Here is a 24,106-nt window from a genome sequence, read left to right as displayed (position 1 = left end):
TCTATTTGAACGCAACAAATATAGCGGACATGACATTACCAGTGGAAACAAAGCGTGATTACGCAGCGAAATGTCGCTGCCAGATCCACACACCCCATCTGTATTCTGTTCCTCACTATCGATAAACACAATATGTTTCTTTAGTACCACGAGCGTAAAGCCAGACATGTTGTTATGACAGTCAGAATGGACAAGGAAGCCTGCTTGAGGAATTTCGCGTATCTGGCGAAGCGGTGCATAAATAGAACCAGAAATGAGTGAAAAATTAAGGCTGACCATACCCTGTCTGTCTGAGCATGCTTGCGAGAGTTGATGCAGAATTCCATGATTGCGGTGAGGATGGCGACGGCGAGCCCGCAGAGAAGCACTACGAAGACTCCGCCAATGTTGGCGAGCCCCAGCGCGTTGGCCTTGCCCTCCTTGTTCTTGTCGTCTCGGTTGCAGGTGAGTCCGGGGCTTTTCCACCACTTGTTGTACAGCATTTGGATGACGCCTTTCTCCTGAAGGTCTAGGATGGCCAGAGAGATCTTGTCGCGCCAAGGTGAGCCTGAAGGTGAAGCAGCGCGCGCGAGATGCGTCAACTTGCTCCGCACAGCGTGCGGTACATGCAGATTCACTGAAGAAAGCAAGTTACAGGTAAAAAACTGGCGGAGCTTGCGCTGGAGGCGCAATGCTAAAGAGACAGCAGAGCTGATGGGCACCTAGCTAGTCCTGGCTTTTGGTCTAGGCTAAGCCCTACCAAGTAATCCCCAGCAATTTCCGGAATTTATTGATAATTGATTGATTATCGATTAGGTACTGAATGGCTACCGATTGGCTATCGCAAAGTATTGACCATGCATTTGGGATAGGCTTAGTACTACCAAGTCATCCCCAGCATTTTACAGGATTTATTGATTATTGATCAATTATCGATTAGCTATTGATTGGCTATTTATTGGCTATTGATTGGCTATCACAAGGTATTGGCCACGTATTTGGGCTAAGCTAAGCACTACCAAGCCATCTCTATCATTTTCCGGAATTTATTGATTATTGGTCGATTATCGATTAGCTATTGATTGGCTATCGATTGACTATCAATGAGTGAGTAAGCTTAAGTAGTGCCAACCCTGCTTAGCTAGACTTCGCGAGGCTCAGCTGCGCTAGTTCACAGGGGTATGTGCCGTTGCGCTTGGACCCTTTCTGCACGACCGCCAGGATCGGCCCACATTTTTGTGGACGGCTAACGGAATAACGGCAAACTTAAACAGCTCCGCTGTTAAAAAACTACAAGGAACAGTGGCGTCACCGAGATCAAGGTTTATCGTCTTGCCATTTATGCCAGTGCCATTCTACACGGCTTACGAGAGATCGTAAATAAGCTACGCTAAAGTGCTAGCCCAGTAATATTGATTTCAAGCAGGGCTTTTACAATGACAAAACATTTACACGAATAGATTTGTCTCCCGAGCGCTGCCGCCTTCGTGCTTTGCATGTGAGCGATGCACTCCCGTTTGTTCAAGACTGAGTAACCCCTCTCACGCCTTGTAACGAAAGGCCACGCTCGCCACTGTAACAGTCCAGATTACAATTCGTATTTCTCGGTACAATACTGAGTTACCTCGAACTCTTTTTTCGGACTTCACAACCAGCAAAGCCTCACTATGTGGGCTTGGAAATGTCTTCGGTATAGGCTACATACCCATAGGCGTGGCAATGCCGTATCCTTTGGAGTCTAGCAGTCCACCAACTTGAGTGAGGTTGCAATCGCGCTGGACCATGAAGTCGAGCATGGTCGACTCCATGAGGAAGGCGTAGTTGCCCTGCAGTACTCGCTGTACTCCATCCTCGTAGGAGCTGACGAACACTCCGGGACGGTTCTCCATGAACCGCCACATCTTCTGATACGTCTCAATCTTGGAATCCTGCCGCATGATAAAGGGTAACGTTAACGCCATCTTCAATATAGCGCAGCTACTTTTGCGCGTATAGGACACACCGACAACAGGAATAGCTTAAAGGTAGTGAGCATAGATGCAGGAAAAAGAAAACACATTAGTGAATTTTCTGTGAAAAAAGCATCATGTTTTTTTTTTTTTTCGATAACCTTAAGTTTAAGCACGTGTTAACTTTGCTTGACAGCTTTCACAAGCCGGCCTATAAGTGTCTGTGACGGGAGACGTTTTCAAAACAGCATTAACCAGCAACACAAATTCGATGAAGGGACCGTTCCTTAAACTTCTTAATAATATCTGATGCATGTCATATCTGTTCTTCTGGGTGCCAGCATCAAAATATACCTAAAGCAATTTCAGTGTTTACATTAGGAAGTGTTGCCAGCAATTCACAATGACCAACTTTTCTTGAACGTCTGCTGTTGTGGTAACGTTCTTGCTCGGGACAGCTTCACTACAACGGCTTGGAAGGTTTTCTACCTTGTTTCAATCAACGCAACTATGCAAAAAGCTACATTGCGTATGCCAATGGCAATTGCATACGATTTTAAAATAAAGATTAGTTGATAACTTAGAGGCCATGTATCCGTGCATTATACAGTTACTTCACCCAATCCTTAAGATTAGTAGCCTATTAGAGGAATGAAGAAACCATCTTTGTTACACTGCATCCATTCATTCTTTAATTTCTTCCATTTCCCTGCTACTACTGCCTTTACTATAACACGCGGCATATTATTAAATGGAGCCTACACGGCACATTTTCTGCCTTCCACACAGACCCCTTTGAAAAGTTGCCTTCGCGTTGTTGCGCGTGTAATTTGACATGCAAGAAGCAGAGCCCCGGCCACCACCCACCCTGAAGAAGGTCATGGTGGAGCCCGAGTCCAGGGTTCCGTAGGAGATCTTGCTCTGCTCCGCCAGGTCCTCGACGCTCTCGATGGGCGTGATCATGCGCTCGACGGTCAGGAAGGCGGCCAGGTTGGCCGTGTAGGACGAGATAAGGATGAGCGTGAAGAACCACCAGATGGTCCCCACGATGCGCGTCGACGTAGCCTTCGGGTTGAGGTCGCAGCCCTGGTGCATTAGGGTTACGATGGTGAACCAGAAGCTGTTGCCCAGGCTGAACTGGTTCTCCATGACGCCGGCGTCTCGCACGCACGGGTGCGGGGTGCGCCACTCGTAGGGGCTGAACCGCGCCACGATAAACATGGTGAAGGAGACGAGCATGTAGGCGGCCAGCACGTATAGCCAGATGTCCACGTCCAGGGGGCTCATGAACGAGAATAGCTTGACGGGCATGCCCGAGGGCAGCATGAAGAGGATGCCGATGCCTAGGTTCATGAAGGGCTTGGTGAAATCAATGACGGACTCGCGCGCGTAGTTGATGGTCATGGGCGCTACGGCCAGATCGGCGTTCTTGTCGATGATCTCCCGCACCATGCCGTTCCACTCGCCTGTGGTGGTGTTCTCGACGCCGAACTTTTTGTCGGGCACCAGGTAGAGCTCGTAGTTGAAGCCCAGCAAGTCGGCAATGGTGCGAAGGAGGTCGATACAGAAGCCGTCGAAGCGGTCGTTACCCGTCAGGTTCTTGTTCTGCTTCATCATCACGTACGGCCGTGACTGTGGGTTGGAGCCCCCGGATGGATGACGAGCAGCGTGTGAAATTGAAAGAAAAAGACACAACAAAGACATTGTAATTAATGGGCGTAAATTAGCGACGCGCGACACGAACATTGTGTCTTGGTTACACTAATATGTTCACTGGATGAAACAGTTAACCAGCCTCGCTAAGTTGATTGTTCCCATCGCCAATAACAATGAATGTTACCTGTTTTTTTTTTCGGTGGGGAACACTGAAAATGAACATAGCTAAGTCACGTGGCTTGTTTTACTGATTTAATGCTTACTTGTAAAAAATGGTACATGCTTCAATATACATCCTGTATATCGAAATCATTTGCCCAATTTACTTTTCAAAACCAACACAAAAGGACACTATTGCTTCTGCCTTTCAACGAGCGCATTTACATTTACAGTCAGCATTTGAAATAAGAATGCTTGTGAACAAGAACTTGAACAGCCTTTATAAAGCTTTCTAAGATTGTTTGGGGGCACCATGGCCCTTATGGTCAACAGAGAGAGTCATCACAGAGACTTGGATCGACGACCCCCGGCTGTTGACGTTCACAAAGAAGCTCTTAGAGGGCTGCCGCTTCGTCGAAAAGCGCGTCAAATCGGCCTTTGCGTTCCTCAGGGGTTTACTTGAGAAGCTCGAGGATGGCGTACTGCTGGGGTACTACTTGGCGCAGACCAAGGGAACCGTGTTCGCAATGATCGAGCACCTAGGAAAGCGCACGTTCTTTCTGGCGCTAAGCGTGTTCGAGATCCACAATGAGGGCCTGCTCGGACTCTTCGAGAAAGTCAAACAGCTGGTTGAGGCGCGCCGCCGCAGGGTCGGCGTCATAGCCTGCAAAATGCTTCGCATAACTTCGGTTCTCACGGTACGTGGGGTCTGCATAATATTTCGCACAGCGGTTTCCTAACAATTCTGTGTGATCGATCCCCAATGCAAAGATATTACCACAACATGAGTTTATTGTGGACGTCTAGAAGGAGGCGAAATAAACATGAAAAACATTTTAACTGCATAATCAAGTCGCCCAGTCCCTAAACTTTCTTTAGTGAAACACAGTGTCAGTTGCATCGTTTTCGTAAAGAAGAGTGTCATCAAATTTGCGTTTTTTTATCCCGTCTTTTACGTTTCAATACCTATTCTGCTGGAAAAAATGAAAGTACACCGATCTTACGTGCCACTCGTTCTTCTAGTCAACTCCATAAAAACTTGCCTGCGGACAAGATTGCTGGACTCAAGAGTGTTTACGTGCTGTTGAAGGAAGATTACTGCTTTTAGGCAGCCCTATTAGGAGCGTGGGCTAGCGCTACTAAATACGCGGGTCACCGATAACTGGCTTTTTACGCGCGCAGCGTCCCAGTCAAACCAGTCTAGGTTCAGGTCACGTCTATCAGTAGCCTGTCCCCGAAACGAAGCCCTGCCTTATCACCGCCCACTGAAGGGGTTAGTTTTGTTATAACGCTTGAAGCGTGAGTAGCTGCGGCGTGCCCTAGATTTGCGAGAAAGCCGATTCAATCAAACTGCCTCCAATAGAATAGATGTAGTACTGCAAACATATGCCGGGTGTTTCACGTAACTAGAACCAAGTTTTAAAAGTATTGATAACCTTAGACAACCAAGACCCACAACAGATTGTTCGTAGACGTCTTTACTTGCTCAGACCACTTTTTTAGTCCAGTTAAATTAGTTACGTTTAAACTAAGCAATTTTTTTAATATTAGTTGTATGGCATTGGTCGCATCTGAGAAGCTGTAATCGGGCTCAAAAAGACTCAATTAATCGTTTATATGCCCGCGAAATATGAAAAAAGAAAATGACGTGAATGAGTGCTTGGCGCATCGGGATTGCAGCACTCTCAATCGCATTTCTAAATGACGAAGCCCCTACACCCATCGAAAAACAAGAAAGCTAACGATCAGCCGTGGCGTCCAGCATACCTCCGTACCTTCGTAGTGAAGATATAAATTGGCCACGGTCCCAAAGGATAAATATAGGCAGGCGCTGAACAGGGATGCAGATATAGTCGTCGGCTTTCAATGAGCATGCTGGCTTCTTTCTTTAGAAGCACGATTGAAATTACCGCACTTCAGACGCGCAAGCACACAGTGACATTAATTGTTTCATAATTCGTGGGTTTTCATCAAATCTCGTGGGTTTTCATCAAAGACTCGCCTAGAAGGTAACCGCATGAAAACGATTTCATTAGGCGTTTCTCAGCACGCTATACAACTCCTCTATCGCAAATTACGTCCTAAAACTAATATTTAAAAAAATGCCTAAGAGAGGGAGAGAGATAAACGAGGTGGGAAATGTTAATATAGCAGAACTAATTTACCGACTAATCGCACTTCCACGAAAAGTACGAGTAAATCAAGAGGACTGCGGGCAAAAAAAAAAAAGAATTTCCGCCTTCCATTCACCCTGTGAAATTGGATGTACAACGAAGCTGTTGCCGACGTTACACAAGCGCCACCACCACAAGACGTCGCGCCGTCGAGATCAACGTAGCGTCCACGACCTCGTTCGCGCCCTTTCCATTGGTGCTTCGACGCCGCGGTGCAGGTTCGCCGCGTCCATACGCTTGTGCGTAACGCGCGTTCTCACAGTAATCGTGAATGTAATTTTTGTCATTTTTTAACACTGTTGCCCTGATATCGATTACGGTCACAGCTCACTCTACGCGACCGATGCAACGGACACAGCGCCCACTCATCAAGGACAGATACATCGTGTGCACACGTTCGTCACGCGCGCACGCATGGTGTGCCGGAGTGCAGCATATATCCTCATTCTAGTAGACGGTGCGCCTGGCTCAAGTGCGTTATTGAGCTAATTCAATTTCTCAAACCAAAGCCCGTCACAAAATCTGTAACGTACGTCTTACACTACACCTGCAGAACATATGAGGAAACATAATTATGTCATGCGGAAACTCAAAATTACGCTAGCTCTGGAGACGAAATTTTTCTTTGTCGACGCGGTGGTAAACAAAATTTAATTAAGTTATGGGATTTTACGTGCCAAAAACCACTATCTGATTATGCGGCACGCCCTAGTGAGGGAGTCCGGATTAATTTGAACCATCTGGGGTTCTTTAACGTGCACCTAAATCTAAGTACACGGCTGTTTTCTGAATTTCGCCCCACAGAAATGTGGCCGCCGTGGTCGAGATTTGATCCCACGGCCTCGCGCTTAGCAGCCCAACACCATAACCACTAAGCAATCACGACAGGTGCAGACGCGACGGTGTGCACGCACGGCCGCAGAAAATTTACTGGGGTTGCCATACACAGCTTCGCTGTAGTATACTTTTGACCTCGTTCGTCTAATGTACACCATTTTATTTTTATGGTTTGGTTCTACTAACGTCAAACACATGGTATATACCACAATATCAGGAGACGCAAGTCGGATGGAAAGAGCAGTGCAGGTGGATATATCCTCAGACGCTGTTATCAAGCAATGTACCCGGCGTCCCTACGAAATGAACGATTATATCTCACGGTATTTTGCTCGGCTATAGTTGGTGCATATGGACCGGTTCGACTAGCCAGCATAACGTTTCACGGGGACGATAGAAAGATAACGGTGTTCTCGTTTCCTATAAGTCGCGTCGTCCCCTTGTAACGTTATGCTGGCCGAACCTGTCGATAATATTTTGCCTATCTACTTCATCAAACATATCCGCAATGATATATAAGTATTACGGAAGTACTTTCTTGTTTTAAGCAATAGACTCCCGCAACTGAATAGCGTGTATGATGCATTGTGGTATTTTTTATATATTAGCGTTCATACAACTTTTCATATCATGACTGCTCTGTATTTCTGTTCTTGCCCCCCCCCCCCCCTTATGTAATACCCCGAAAGGGGCCTTTAAGGGTTATTAAATGATGATTACGATGACGATGAAAAAATCGTGACAAGATGTCACTTAACCTCGTGAGAACCGGCGTCTATCAGTGTGGACGTTTTTTAATAATTTTTAGAAAACAAACGGCACTGCCAAGTGTCCTGAACGCGCGTCCAGGACCGGTATTTTGTAGCGATGCCTTATGACTTATTCTATACTAGTCTTATCATCCACCGCTCACGGCCGGCTGATCCCATTGATAACGCGAGCGGACCGTCGCTCTGACCACTGACAAAGCGCGATAAGCGCGAAAAGGTATTAGCAGAGGAAAGGCATCAATACAAAATACCGGCCCAGTGGTGTTTGAAAGTAATTGCTGCCATCTAGCAAAGTTTGGGCCCAATGTGGCATAACTGAATAGCATGACCTCATTCCGAAAGAGCAGCTTAAAGCGTGAACACGTTTTACGGCACAGGTCCACTTGATTGTCGGCATTACATTCTTTGCACTACTCATCTCAATGTCTCATGGAGTGACGGTGTTGTTCCCCCTGAGTGGAAGCGTAGCCGTCTTGTACCAATCTTAAAGCAAGGAAAGTCTCCCCTTGAACTGAAATCCTATCGGCCTATTGCTCTCGCCAGCTGCGTTGGCAAGTTTATGGAAAGGATGATCCTCACGCGCCTCGAGTGGTTTCTTGAACATTACAATGTTAATCCAGACGCGATGACAGGTTTTCGACGTGGTCGTTCGTCGGTTGACAACGTCATTGATCTCGTGTGGTCGATTCAACAACAAAAATCATCCAAACGCATCTCGGTAGCGCTATTTTTAGACGTGAGGGGTGCTTATGACAATGTCTCCCATGAAGCAATTCTTGACGCGCTCGTGGCTGCTGAAATCGGAGGCCGCACTTTTCGGTGGATTCGTAGCTACTATGACCCAAAGGAGCTTCTTTGTAGTCACTGAAGATGGTCAAACTACCGACCACTATACCAACCGTGGGGTTCCACAAGGTGGCATTTTGAGCCCAGTTTTGTTCAACCTGGCTCTGATTGGGCTGCCGGAATCCTTGCCACAGCCTGTCAGTCTATCAATTCACGCAGATGACATCTGCATCTGGGCTTCCGGAGTAACTCGCCCGCAAGTTCGCGCAAGTTTACAAAAGGCTGCAACGATGACGTCTACTTATCTTCAGAGACAAGGTCTCAGCGTTTCAACAGAAAAATGCGCGTTAGTCGCCTTCACGCGAAAATCGATGGCCGAATATCCTGTGTCTATTAATAGCCAGCCTATTTTGTACAAAAAGAACCATCGGTTTTTAGGGATCACTGTTGACCGCAACCTCTCCTGGAGCCCCCATGTATCCTACCTAAGGAAAAGACTCCTCTCGATCAGTCACCTCTTCAAAGCCATCGCCGGAAAAGCATGGTGATCGTCGGTGCGTTCTATGCTGCAACTGTACAAAGCGCTTTTTATGGGTTTCTTGCCCTACAGCACTCCGGGGTTGTCAAGTGCCCGGAGGACTAACCTCAGAGTGCTTGAGAGCATGCAAGCTCAAGCACTTAGAACTTGTCTTGGCCTACCGCGATGCGCTTCAACAGCTGCAACAATTGCCATCACCAGGGAACATCCCATCAGAACGTATGTCGCCACAGACACCCTTCGAAATCATCTTCGACAACTTTCCCGACTACAGTCTCAACGCCTTGCTTCTCTCTCGGAAAGTAGACCAGATGCAACTTTTTCGGGCATTGTAACCTCCTATCGATCTTCTCTTCCATCGGACTTCACGCCTACCGCAATACCACCTTGTCCTTTGTGGTGTCTCCGGCAGCCACAAGTGCGGCTCTCCATTTCAGGAGTTACAAAGAAGTCCGACTTGCCAACTTGCGCCCTGAATCAAGCTGCTCTACATATGATGCATGATTCCTACTCTGATCGAATTCACATTTATGCAGATGGCTCTTCGACTCTGACCAGCTCTACTGGAGCGGTAGTTATTCCGTCGGCATCATTCTGCAAGAAGTTCAAGATCAGCCACGTCAAAACATCGACAGGGTCTGAACTTGCCGCCCTCCGTAGCGCAGTACTTTATGTGCACGAACAATCACGAAATAATTGGGCTATATTCTGTGACTCAAAGGCAGCCCTACAGTCACTTTTATCAGCTCTGCGCCGCAGCCCACATGAACAATTGGTAGCAGAGATACGAGTACGCTACCATTAAGCGGTGGTCAGAGGCCACGACATTGTATTTCAGTGGCTACCTGGGCACTGCAACATCAATGGCAATGAATGTGTGACAAAGCTGCCCGTGAAGCACATGACGAATATGAAAGAATCCCAATACCATTGTCAAGAACGGATGCAGCGCGGAACCTCAGCAGTCTTGCCCATACTATAACTCTAAGAAAATGGCATACACCAGAGTTTACCAACCGGCCCCTATATGCCATGGACCCACAGATGCAATTACGACTTTTACCCGGTTTTGAACGACATGAAGAAACCTTACTGTGCCGCCTGCGATTAGGAGTTTCTTTTACAAACTCCTATTCATTCCTAATTGGAATGGCGGACAATGCCAACTGCAGCACATGTGTTGTTGAGGAAACCACCAGACATCTCTTATGTGACTGCCCTAGATACGAAGAAGAGAGGATTGCCCTTCGGACTGCTTTGGGGCACTTAGACGACAGGCCTTTTACGGAGGAGAAGATCTTGGGCCCGTGGCCTCGTGCGTCTTCTATGTACAGGGCTACAAAGGCGCTGCTGCGCTTTTTGAAGTGCACAAGCCTGCATGACCGCCTGTGACGAAACTTAGCGATGAACGCTTGAGTGTAAATGTGCAAAGTGTGAACTGTGAACTTCTCTCTTCCTTCTCCTCTTTCAATCTCTTTTCCCCCTTCCCCAGTGCAGGGTAGCCTACCGGGCTCAGCCTGGTTAACCTCCCTGCCTTTCCCTTATGACTTCTCTCTCTCTCTCTCTCTTGCACTACTCGCAGCTCAACTAAATATATTGCAATGTGTTTTTGAAGGAAATCAGGGAAACTCAAAACAGTTTGTTTGGCGATCGGTGCAACTGTGTCTTTTGTTTACTACCACGTAAATGCCTTTGTCCACTATGGTAGATACTGGGACTCTATATAGTGTTTCTGAACTTGATTTCGGCACGCATGACTTAAATTTTGGTGCGTACAGATAAGTGGCTGCTCACTTCACCGCCCGAAGGGAACTCAGACTGCAGCAAAGATGACGATCCAGACGTCCCCGTAAATGATGTAGATATGTAAATAATGTAAAATGTAAAGTAACAATGTAAACCACTCCCAAGTACAACAACCCGAACGTTCAAAAACACTAATTTAGCCTATAGATGACGTCCTTTAGGTCTTACAAAAGAACGCTGTACGATGTCATAACTCGGACTGCTCCATGAAGACTCGACACCGTTACACATCCTGTGAAGTCCATCTCTGTATTGAGGTTGATCGAAGCTGTTTCCTGCAGTTTCACTTAAAGTGAACACCATCATGTGTCAGTTTTAAATATGTCTTATCTAGAGTAACAAAACAGAAAACATGTTGCATCAAACGGGTAGGAAAAAAATATGCGTGCAAAAAAAAAGAAAAAAAAAAAGAGGGCAGCTTGCACTAGTGACGCAAGGCTGAAGAAACAGCGTAGTTGGGGGTCGACCAAGGTTTACGAAGTTTTGCTAAGTTTTTGCTATACATTACTATGTTATGACAAGATTTTACCGAGTTTTGCTATTTATTGCAATGCTATGCTAAGATTTTACCGAGTTTTTGCTATTTATTGCTATGTTATGTTAATATTTTAACGAAGTTTTGCTATGTAATGCTATGTTATGCCAAGAATTTTGCAAACCTTCATCTCTCCGGGGTCGTTCTCGGCGGGAAACGCTTGCATGGTAACATTGCGCTTCTCAGTCTCGAACTGAGTTCAGAGTAGACAGGTTGACGTCAAACCACAGCCGATCGCAGACGCGGCAGCCGTGACCAAACTCGACGTTCAAGAACTGTCGCTGAAATCGGCCGTTCGCGCCTCCCATAGACTTGTAGGTTTGACGATGGAAGTTACTCATGACACAGTATATAGCCAGGATCCCTTTCTCGGCGCTTGCGATCACTCAGACAAGAGCGTTCCCTGCAAAGGGCGACGTACTCGAGATCTTCCGCTCTTCGCTGTCACTTTGACGAAGATTCGCCAGCACGGTATTCCGGGTTCGATCGCAGCAGTTGCATTCGTTCACGAGCAGCGGTGCGAAGGGCTTCCCTTAGAGCATCTTCTTCCTCGGGGGTTGCGTACTTCTTCGCCCAGCCCATGTTTTTAGGCGACGGAAGCGATGTGCTCGGCGCAGAAACACTAGGCAATGTGCCGCTGTCGTGACGTCACGGAGCTTTATTTTTATACGAAGGCCTCGAACGAAGCGGCGCGCAGTGACATCATGGCTTTTTTTTTTTTCTCCAGGAAAATTTATCCAGTTCCTAATAAGGAGCTATCCAGGGAACAGGCCACGATTTTACGTCAGATACAAACTGACTCTTTCCCCTGCCCACACAGATTGGCATATATTACGTCTTCCTCGCCTACACGGCTGTGTAAGCTTGGCGATGTACAGGAAGCGGCGGTACAGCGTGGCGCGGCCGGGCGCAGACATGCCAGGTGGTTGCTAGGCGACGCATAGTGACGTCCAGAGCTAGGCGCAGCGCGAGCCAGGCGGAGCTGTGCCAAGTGGTTGCTATAGGCAACGCAGTAACATCATAGCTCGGCGGAGTTTCAGCGAACGATTTGTAGCCGAACCTCGAGCTTAAACAGCTACGCTGTTAAAACGACTTTTTTTTTCTGTGCCACTACCTTATAGTTCCAGTGTCTATGCGGATAGACCTTGATTTCTGTTTGATCGGCAAGCAAGTGGCTGAACTAAAAGGAAGTGACTCTTTGAATCACTAATTACGGCTCTTCAAGGAGGCACTCATTGATGTACTTTCGTGGCATGTAGAGTGAATTTCACGCTACAACCTATGCAAAATAGATGTAAATTTTTCCGAGCTCGAAGCAAAGATATCCATCGTGGACAAAACTATAATTTAGTCCAAGAGCCCCGTGAACAAACAAGAACTCGGCGTTTTACGTTTTTGTACCGAAAGCGAGGCAACGAATCTGAACAAACTAACAAAGAAATATAGCCCGGAAACAACCCTCCTCCCTATTTATTTATTTATTTATTTATTTATTTATTTATTTATTTATTTATTTATTTATTTATTTATTTATTTATTTATTTATTTATTTATTTATTTATTTATTATTTATTTATTTATTTATTATTTATTTATTTATTTATTTATTTATTTATTTATTTATTTATTTATTTATTTATTTATTTATTTATTTATTTATTTATTTATTTATTTATTTATTTATTTATTTATTTATTTATTTATTTATTTCAACATACTGCAGCCCCGGAAGGCTATCGCAGGAGTGGGGAAATACAATACATAGAAAAGCCTAACAAAGAGTACTGAACGTCAGTGATTAGTAATATACAATAAAAATTCATCGAGTGGCAAAGATCTTGCGTAACCAGGCAGAGCATTCCACAATTCTATAGAACGGACAAAAAACTGTATTTAAACGCATCGATGTGATGGCGAAAAGTGGACATATTCAACTCATGGTGACGTCTGGTGATTGTAGGTCTAGCGGGCGCGATATATTTGCTAGGTAGGGGGAAGCGTGGCGAGTTGGAGTATAAAGAAACTTAAAGATTCAACGCGACGACGAGAAGAGATAAGTTGAAGACTAAGAAGATGGGAACTGGGTGAAAAATACCTGTCAAAGCGCGACGATAAATGAAGCGTACAGCTTTCTTCCGGACAGATTTAGTTTTCTTGATGTCAGATATTTTGTGTGGGTTCCATACGATAGAGCTATACTCCAGTATTGGACGAACCAGCGTTTTGTAAGTGAGGAGTCGTATGCTAAGTGGGGCTGAAGTAATGCGCTTTGGAAGTAGCCTAACCTTCTAAGTGCACGGTTGCACATGAATTCGATGTGATGCGACCAAGGTAAATCCTGAGTGAATAGAAGACCTAGATATTTATATCGTGAAACATCTCCTAGAGGGCAGCCATTCAATGAATAGGTAAATCGCGAAGGGAAAGAACGTTTGGTAAATGACACAGATACAGTTTTCTGGAAATTGATTTGCATCTGCCAGGTCTCACACAATGATTTAAATGTTGCAGATGAATCCTTAAGGATAACGTGATCATGAGGAGTTTTGACCGTATGGTACAAAACACAATCATCTACGTACATGCGGATTTTAACAGGAATACTGCTTGGCAGGTCATTTATGAAAATCAAAAACAGAAGCGGACCTAAACAGAAGCTGACGCCCCCCCCCCCCCCCCCCCCCTTCTCTACGAGAAGTATACTCTGCTTGATAAATTGACCAGGTGTTCAAATTTCAACTGAACTTTGTAAAATAGTTTACGAGAATAGCTGGCCATTTCCAGCTTTTTTTTTTCTTTTTTTTTTTGTTTAATTATTCTGATGTACCATGGCCCTTTCGCGAACTGCTATAGCATACTCAGGCGCGTACTCATAGACAATGGAAGACCAAGAAAACACAGCAACAGTTTAATCATCGCCACAATGGAAGCGAGAATTCCATTACACTCTCGTGAGGCCAAAAGGAATACGGAGAGCCACGTGGACCATGAGAAACATGCATATAATATGCGTTTTGTTGATGATTGAAATGGCTGTACTGGTATATCTGCATGCAGCTTGGTCGAGAGGGTATGTGCTTTCCTCATATGAAATGAGGGCTTAAAATCCTCTTTCGCAGAACCCCGGTCCAAAAATGGAGAACCAAAAAGGTGAACAAACATATACGTTCTTCCCTAAAGCTCATGCCCAAATTCGTTTTTCCAACTTCGGCCAGAACAAAAGAAGCGCGTGCAGGAAGCGAGAGATAAAATGACATCATTTCGTTACCCATCTTCTTCTTTGACAGGATCTAATTAAGAGAAGAGAATAAGTCCCGCGTGTTTCCATTTGCAGGACTAAATTTCAGAATGTACGCTGCGCCGCCGGTCAGTGAATGTCTTTTGTTTCGTAATTTACGACATTGATGCTCTCTGTAGCTTCGGCTTAGCCGCGGTATTACATAAATGGTCCAGATAACTTGATAAAAAAAAATAGGATAGAGAGGGTTTCCGTGAATCACATTATAAGTTTAGGAACCTAAAAGAATGTGCCACTCCTTTGTACCATCGTAATTAGGCTTAGCTTAAAGATAAAGAGAGAGAGAGAGCACCGGGAGCACACAGCAGGACGCATGGCAGGACCACATACACAATCGCTGAGGCGAGTTCACTACTAAAACTGCAGTTGCGCATAAATTGATTTCTGCGCCAGGGACGCATGTGACCGTGGTCCAGCAAATTTCGTCTCATAAAATATTTTCATTCCTCTACCAAAGTGTATAGGGTAGCAAATCAGATGGTCGTCAGGTTGACCTCCCTAACTTGCCGCTTTATTGGTGCACAGATTATTTGTCGCGTCGTTTTTACTGTTTCTCTTCTCCAGGCGCTGCGCTTTCGGAAAAGAACTCAAAATCCAAAGCACTAATGAGAATAATGATGCCTCCAACCCGTGGTACAGCACACTGCTCTAATATTTATCAAGATGCGCCGAGTGCGTTACTAAAAAAAAGTTATGGAATAGACGTCTGAATGTGTGTTGTGAAGCTAGCAGGTTGTCGTGTAACAGCTTGTCCGCTTTTTCTTTTTTTTGACAGTCATTATTTGGTTTAAGCAAACGTCTGAAGTGTCTTGGTTTTCTAAGCCGAACTCGTGCAAAATAGTTAATACACTCGCGCATCCCAGAGAGAGAGTGAGAGAGGAAAGACAGGAAGGTTAAGCAGAAACAAGTTTCCAGTTTGCTACGCTACACTGGGGTGGGGGATACAGGGGTTGGAAGGAGTGCAAAGAGAGAGAGATAGAGGGAATAAAGTATTCTCAAGAGCTAGGGAGTGTAGAACACCTTTTGTGGTTGCTACAAAACTCACTAACCAATTCAGGGAATCAATTTTTTTTTCTTCAGATGCATGTCAGCAATGACGCTGGATAAACAATAAATGCATGAATATTAAATTTTTAATACAAATCACCAGATAGCCCATATTAGGGTTACTTTATGTGTGTATTCTATATTTGTTGCCGATGTCGTCCTTGCCATAGCTCTGTGTTTGTACTTCAATACCCGTGAGGACCTTGTTTTAGCTATGAGGAATTGTTTTTTTCCTAGGTGCTTTTGCGTATTGTAGCTTACTCCACTGTCCCATAGTGAAAAAGATGTAGTGTGGAATGGAGGCCTGCGAGTGAGCAAGGCCATGAGAGGGTTTTGAAGAGGGTAATGTTCATCAGCCACCATATCCGTGTTTTTCCTTTGTTAACTTCCAAACACAGACCTATAATGAAATCTCAATCCGAATTTTGCTGCAGTCAAGGTGAATCGAACGTTCAACAACAGCGCAAATCTCGCACCCACAATCTGGCTATGGGACTACCGAAGCTACAAGCGTAAAAACGGAGCACTCAGAAATACAGATGTAATGCCCACACGCACCACACCGGATGTCATCACCATGCAAGAAAGAGGAACAGTGCCAGCTCAATGTGGGTAGAATACATACGCACCAACCCCTGGCAGCCGCATCGCTACACTCTTTGTCAAATCACTCACCATCATAGAGGTCTTTATTGATGGTTGTTATATTGATAATCACTTACAATAAGTCCTACCGAGCCAGAAGTGAGGACGAAGCCTTCAGATACACAATATGTATGATTGCGTATAGATACGGCTTTTGTATACAGCCCCCCCCCCCCCCCCCACCTTCCCCTAAAACACAGTGGGCACAATTCGACAATATCTTCACAAAAGCAAGCGCCATCGTCAAACCAAATAGCCTCGTTGTGGGGTACTTCAATGAGGCCCAGCCAGCCAGGGGCTACACAACCGCGTCCTACAAAGGCACAACACTGTACAACAACACTGGTCGTTCTTCTAGACCCACATAACACCCCCCTCTCCCCCCAAAGTAGCAACAATGTCACTAGCGACACCTCCCCAGAGCACACCTTTATCAAAGAGGTCCAACACGCCACTTGGAACAACTCGAAGGAAACCCTGGGCACCGATCACTGCACCCTGATCATGACGATACACATGGAAACAGCTCCCCGCCAGTCGCTTAGAAAGACCTAACCCACGCACTGTGACGCCTTCCGTAAGCAATGGACTGTCGCCCCATCCACAGGTATCACGGATCTTGAACAATGATCCATGAACTGCAGGCAACTGTAGATAGACATTCTCGGAAAATAACACCCAACACAGAAACACCAGCCATCCACCTACACCTTCTACACCTCTGGGAAGCAAGTCGCAGTCTCATCCGGGGTGGAAAGCGCCGAAAACATAACAAATGCCTCAAGCTTCTTATTGCCAAAATTGTGGCCATGGTGGAAACACATGCCACACAACTCACACACCACGTCTAAGCTGCAAGGTAGTACTCTCCTCACAGCCAGAGCATGAGCACTGGTAAGCCACCTCCTCGAGCCCAGGCAGAACAAGAGCGCCAGTAGACAAACGATCCAGCGCATCATATATTCCCATTCCGGCACAAACGATGATATCCTGGATGAACTACGTGATCACATAAGGCCCCCTCCTACTATGACTGTAAGCCCTGTGCCACACAGTGGCATCGAGAACACAGAAATGGATCAACCCAATAGCCTTCCCGAAATTCGGCAGGCTCTTAAAACACTCACAAAAAATACCACCACCGGAAAGGAAAAAGTCACTAACACAGTCCTTCAGAATTTGGAGGAGCCCTCTGTCCGAACCCCTTTCCACCGCCACAGGGAATAGGCACGCTTCCCACCGAATGGAAGCATACCAACATCGTCCTGCTTCCGAAATCAAGCAAACCTTCTAGTTTTGCCAATCTGTACGCCATATTCTTCACCTCATTACTGGAAAAACTATTCGAACGTGTTGTTCTTGATTGACCAGAACCTTACCTGGAATCCTCCAACATGCTCCCCAACACCATGTTCGGCTTCGGGCCCCACCTATCCACTCAAGATGTCCTCCTGCAACTGAAGGAAGAAATTCTAGGCCAGATAATCCCACGCGACCGCAGCGCGATACAAGCTCTCGACTTCAAGGGAGCCTTCGACAACGTCGCTCACCACGCCTATTTTCATAAATCTAATTTCCACAAACTGCGGTCACCGTACATAAACTACATTTATGCTTTCTTGAAAGATTACACGGCTACAATTGGCATTAACTGCAATCGTACCCAAACCGTCTCTACGCCCAACAAAGGCACAGCCTCAAGGAGCCGTTCTTTGACCCGCACTGTTCAACATAGCAACTATGGGACGTCCTGACAAACTCAACACCATACTCTGCATCAGATACGCACTTTACGCGTACGATATCTACATTTGGACCATACAGGGTTCTGTGGGAGAGAACAGGACGCCCTCCTACAGATTGCACAGGTCGTCCAACAGAACGATTACGAGAGTAGCGTCCAATGCTCCCCCGAAAAGTCTGAGCTCCTAGTCATCAGATAGAAAGGCAGACGAAAGAGCAAAACACCTCCCATCACACTCTCCCTAGAAGGTCAGATCATTTCCTTAGCTGCATCCACATCCTCGGCCTCCACATAAAGAAAGATGGCGACGGGACCCACACCTTCCGATGCCTCACACGGAGCCGCGTCACATCTCGCTACCTTAAGGAGGCAGGCATAGTAACACTCGTCCAAAGTCTCATAGCCAGCCGAGTGACCTACGTGGCCCCTACCTGCCACTCACAACACGAGAATTTGACAAGGTGGATATTAGTCATGGTAAGGCACACAAACAGGCCCTGGGAATCCCACCGGGCAGAGCCACCTCTAGAATCCTTCTAGAGTCGAGGCCCTCGGCATCCACACCACTGCACGAGATACTATTAAAGCGCTCCTGACCAGCCAGAGAGAGCACCTCACTCTAACAGGGCCAGAACCCCCCCCCCCTCCCCCTATTTCTAACCCCAGTATTGAGCAGTAGGATGCCCCGCTGTCCAGCTCCGACCCGCGGGTTCAGCAGCAGCTAGTGTAGTGGGCCCGGGAGGCAGGTAAACCCGCAGGAGCCCTAGATTGAGTGCCGCTTACCAGGCGCAAGCAGGAAGACCAGTAGGCTAGATTTTTCCTTATTTTCAATAAATTAATTTCCTCCTCCCATAATATATGCTGTTGTATAGGATATTTTTATATTCCTCAGCACTTTGCTTTACTTGCATAGTTTTCTTTTTTCAAAATGCGAGGGGCAAAAACAGTAAAAAAACACCAGTAGGACGTGCTCACCTCTATGGTAGTCACTCGAAGCGTGATGTTGGAGGTACCAAAGTCGTGGAAGGCATTGTGGTTGGTAATGTTGAGACCATCGCTAGTAGACCACTCACCTACCTGAAAAATTACGGTTCAGTAACTCAGTAAAAATCCCAGCGCCATGACATTGGTAACCTATCTATGTGAAAAAATAGAGCGTAAAAGGAAAAAAAAAGGCTGTCACCACACGTAAATCTATGAGGGTTTTCCTCTCCACTAGCTCCGTGCAATGGAGCGAGAACTACGGGCGGCGTCTATGAACTATCAATTAGAGCCAGCGATGTCTCTTGTCAATTGTTCGCTGTTAATCCTTCTGTGCCCAGATGGTAATGAATGGAAGGATAACGGAAAGATTAGCAGAAAACAATAGAGCAGTCTACTTTCTTTGACGAGACTCGAGTTTAGTTCTCGATCTTTAATGCTCGACGGCGACCATTATTGGAAAGTCTTATGCGAGGACAGCGTCAGAGACAAAGACATCAGCAGTTTAGTAGAGAGTTATGGCTCACGCCCATTGACTAGGTGACATAGTCGGTATAACATAGTGAAAGTTAGGGACGCGTTCAACTTTGGCGGGACAAGCAAATGCAACACATTACTGGTTCTTCCGTTGCCTCTCACACCTTCATCAATCTGGTGTTTCTTTAAAACCCTGGAGAGCATGTACGACAGCTATGTTGGTTTCCCTGCTCTTGGGGAGACAACAAACAAAATCTGCTATGGATGACCGCACTTGCCGTCAGGAAGATCAGCCTACTTGACTGAAATGTTAGCACAGAAGCGAAAACACAATCATCTTGTATTTTCGTGACTCTAAGGGAAAAAATGTGAGATAAATAGTACGAGTGCAGTGAGGCTAATACGACTAACTTTCGGTCTACTACCCTACATTGGGAGAATGGATGATAACGTGAAGATCAGATAACGTGAGAAAAAATGTCGCAGTTTCGCCCGAAAGGCGAAGCATCAATTGCGATAGCAAATTGGTAGAGAGCTATTCGGAGTAGGGATAGTAGAGTAGTTTTATCGGCCGCATAAACTTGGACACATTCGCTTTCTAACTGAATTGACAAGCGTGGTGTCATCGCGCACAAGCAAACATGAATAGATCACACTGAGTGACCGCAGACAACGACTGTCAAAACGCTGGCGCGGCCGCTGCAGCGGGCGAAGAATCGTGCGGTCTATCGCTTCAACGGAAACTGAGCGGCGAATGGACAGCGCATAAAGGTCAGAGCCGTGTGGAGACACGGCCGGGCTCGACTGGCGCGCGCGCTCGCTCGCTTAAGAAGCGAGTGCGCGCGCCAGTCGAGCCCGGCCGTGGTGGAGATAAAGAGACGGTGCGGGCGACGGCTACCACAGCCAGTGCAAGCGTATTTGTTGGCAGAGTAGAAGCTGCTCCCCCCGTCCCTCCCGCGCTGCCTCCCCGCTTTTTTTTTTTTTTTTTTTTTTTGCTTTCGCGTGGGAGATTGCGTTGCCAGTTCTCCTTGCGCTGGGTTGCAAGATAAGCATTTGGTGCCGTAGCACAGCGTCGCCCCGCCTCCCTCCCCCCCATACCCCCACGGCCTTTTGGGCGACAATCGCGTTTGCTTTCCGCCGTGCGTTGGCTCTCCGTGATAGCGCGCGTCCCCCGCGCGCTTTTACTCGTACGGCGCGCGGCGACGATTTTATCGCCCTTGGAATCTATACGGAACCTGACGGCGACGGCGACGGCGACGGCAGAAATCCCGTTGAAGTGTCCATATAATTGCTATCGCAATAAAAATGCAGAAGAGCCAACGAGACAGCGAAGCTTTGTGTGAGTCCATAAAGAGCCGCCGAAACACATACGGACACACAAACACACACACATACACGCACACACAAATTATACCGAGCCTTTTGTTAAGCGGAGTTGCTGACTACTAGTGAGTACGACAGACGCCTTAAACGCATCATGGTTTTAGAGGCAGCATAACCATACGTACGTGGCGCAATTAGAATTCATTCTATCCGCAATATACAGTGATGCAGCCTCAAACAGCGACAGCCTCCGCGCGCGCTGGGAGTCTGCGTTGCTCAGCTCGGACCTGCATCAGCAACTCTGGGCCGTCCAGCGTGCCGAGGAAGCCGACAAATGCCAACAACCCTTGGCCGAAGCCTAGACGGGGTCCAGGCCCACCCCACCAAATTGCAGGGCACTCAATAAAGTTGTTTGAATGAACGAATCCACAAGAAGCATTTACTTCCTCATTACCGTGCAGTCACGGATGCGCGAAGGCGAACTTTCTGGTTCTCTGCTTTTTTTTATTTTCCCCCACACGGCTGGCGCCACTGCTGCCATCTGGTGGTGGTGCAAGGAATGAGCAGCGCGCGTGCTCTGCTGTGATTGGTTGGCCTTTTCGGCAAGAAAACAGGCAGGCCACAGCCACGGTCACGAGACCTGGCGGGGTTCGCAAAAAAAAAAGTGGCTTTTAAAAAAAATGTACTCGGTAGACATGTCAGCCCACAGAAACCCCACTGCGTAGTGACAGGCGCAAACGCAATTCCGTGTTCCTACGAAAACCCAACAGCACCGAAAAGTGCGGTGCTTGTTAAAACAAACTTTATTTGGCTACACCGGGTGCTGGATAGCAGCGCAGGTTAAAGCACCCAGTGAACCTGCTATTGCTCTGATACTGCTTGTGTACATGTACTGCGGCGTGTAACACTTATATCATGATTTCGATTAACATCCCGGCATTTCAGTGGCCTGAAAATTCACAAGTGATATCGCACACGCGTATTTGGCTAACGTTACCTGGTAGTAGCCAAAGTCCGCGCAAATAACACTTTTCATGGATGATTCACACATGCTGCACAAAACGTTCCTTTTGTGCGACTTACTTTTTCTAAAAAGTTCTGGCGAAGCTTGAGCAAATCTAGTTTCAGGCTCGTCCGGTTCCCCTCGTTGAACCGGATATTTCCTGTCAGGCCATAGAAATCTACCTGTATGGGAGAAAACATAGCGGGGTTAAAGTAGGTTTCGGGTTGCAGAAAACTCAACTTGCATCGTTAGTGCCAATGGTTTAGAAATGCTTAGTTTACTGATCATTAAACCAAACCTTCAGCTCCGTCCCCTCCTTTTTGACGAAGGAAAAATAAAATGGAATGAATGAATGGGTAAGCGTGATATGGCCCCACCAAATGAATGTTTACCCTTTATTCGAATGCTAAGTATGCTTGGCGAAGCAATTATTTTATAATGAACCTTCTACGCTAAATAGGTATAAATCTTCAATAAACGAGAATAATCTTTTGACTAGCTGGAAATTATTAATAAAACAACTTAACGAAATAGACAATACAACCACGCATTATTAATTAGGACATTGGTAATTTCGCAGTCGAGAGCTAGAAACGATTATCGGAATAACAGAGAACCACATAAACATCAACATCAATGAAATGCAACTTGTTTTTGCCTGATTAATTTACCATTGCGCTTGAAGAAATGAGCATAAATCGCCACAGTAAAAAGTCCTACAGAACGTTTCCTGTCATCCTGAGGAAACTGCTGCTGTTTTGTAATGTAATTGTTTTTTGTAATGGCTATACTGCAGCATTTGATGCAAGCCTGACGTCTCACATGTGGCAGCAAAGCCTATTGCAAGAACCGGAAACTCCCGGTACAAAACAAAACGTTACGCTCACCACAGGAAGTTTTTGACCTATCTTTAGTCATAGCCTGCTGTCATTTAGAACAGGAGTATCTTTCTTGGCTTTCTCCTGCTTGGTGGTGGTGGTGAAACTTTATTTCCGAAAAGGGTCCTCAAGGACACCCGACTGTTTGTCAAAGTGTATGGGACACCTCCCACGTCGGGACGGGAAGCCCTAGGCTCTCCGCCGCTTCGCTTGATTGATTTACTAATTATGATTTTTACATACGTACCTTCGTACATACATTTACACATAGGGTGTTTCAGCGAACACTTTCAAAAATTCTTAGAAGTTGCCTGTGGCAGATAGCACAATTCTAGTCCTTGAGCCGGGTCTACTCGAAAAGGTGGACATTACATGCACGATAATAGGGTTTCTAACTGGTTACCTTATGGCACATATTGCAATTTACAAATTCTAGCCGGAGAAATACCAAGGCGGATCCACTTGGAACGTATTCTTAGGATGACACCAGTTTAGAGATATCAATCCCCGAACTTTGCCGAGAAATGCATTGGCGTTCCAGTTACTTTCTTAACAAAACGTCGTTTTATGCATTGGAACACAAACGTAACTGGAACGCCAATACATTTCTGTGCAAAGTTCGGGAATGAATATCTAGAAACTGGTGTCATCGGAATTCGTTCCAAGTGGATCCGCCTTGCGATCTCCCCAGCTAGAATTTGTTAATTACAATATGCCCCATAAGACAATTAATCAAAAACTTAAGTGAATTTTCATTAGTCGAATATGCATCTCAAATTGTTGCGCAAGTATAATGTCAGCCTCTTCAAGTAGACCAGCTCATGAACTAGATAGAATTGTGCTGTCAGCTGCCACAGACAACGTTTAAAAAAGTTTGAAAATGTTTGCTGAAACACCCGGTATGCATTAAGCTGGAGACGTTGCTGGCAGCGCGTGCCCCCTATAGGGCCAGCGTGGGCAAGAACAGCTCGCTCACCATGCTGATGAGGTTGAAGAGGCTGGTGCCTTCGGTCCACGAGACCTCGTCCTCGCATGAGACGTTGGCCGGGCGCAGCGTGGCGCTTCTTTGCAGGTCGTTGAGTCCGTGGGCGAAGGCGTACACAGCGTCAAACATGAGGGCGGGTTCCGTCTGCAGGTGGTGCGAAGGCAGAGGGTGTCTATACAATGCCGCCGGAATAGCAAGTGCGCATTCCCAGACGCTCAGAGGCTATGATGCTACGTCCCTGAGCAGGAAGCTGCTAGATTAATCAGGGCCCTGGCAGGCAAATTTAAACGCGGAATAAATACCGAGACACTCGCGTACTGAAATATGTGAAGCTCCGAATTGTCAAAATTACCGCAGTGCAGAGCCTTCCGCGACGCCCACCCCCTTCACAAACAGCCTTGGGATGTTAAACTCGAGTAATGTGACAGCTTTCTTGGATGCCACAGATATAATAGAAAACGAGTAAAGCAAATCAGCTGTCAGCAAGAAAAATTGTTTTGAACACATGCTTGACATATCTTTATAATATAAACACC

At 46.3% G+C, this 24,106-nt stretch overlaps 1 protein-coding gene across 1 annotated transcript in view; it reads right to left on the bottom strand.

The window, feature by feature from the left end:
* Positions 1-24,106, bottom strand: part of LOC119461001 (glutamate receptor ionotropic, kainate 2-like) — a 354,408-nt gene that overhangs the window by 4,321 nt on the left and 325,981 nt on the right. Inside the window, exons 8-13 of the mRNA XM_037722174.2 lie at positions 23,562-23,714; positions 21,788-21,889; positions 18,899-19,000; positions 2,796-3,560; positions 1,685-1,907; positions 282-547 (exon numbers count right to left, since the gene is read on the bottom strand). Of these exons, the coding sequence (XP_037578102.1) occupies positions 282-547; positions 1,685-1,907; positions 2,796-3,560; positions 18,899-19,000; positions 21,788-21,889; positions 23,562-23,714 (1,611 nt within the window). The remainder of the gene's footprint in view (positions 1-281; positions 548-1,684; positions 1,908-2,795; positions 3,561-18,898; positions 19,001-21,787; positions 21,890-23,561; positions 23,715-24,106) is intronic.

The sequence above is a fragment of the Dermacentor silvarum genome, chromosome 8 (assembly GCF_013339745.2).
Source record: "Dermacentor silvarum isolate Dsil-2018 chromosome 8, BIME_Dsil_1.4, whole genome shotgun sequence".
Classification (NCBI taxonomy): Eukaryota; Metazoa; Arthropoda; class Arachnida; order Ixodida; family Ixodidae; genus Dermacentor; species Dermacentor silvarum.
Note: the sequence above shows the minus strand (reverse complement) of the source record. Positions and strands in the feature narration are given on the sequence as shown.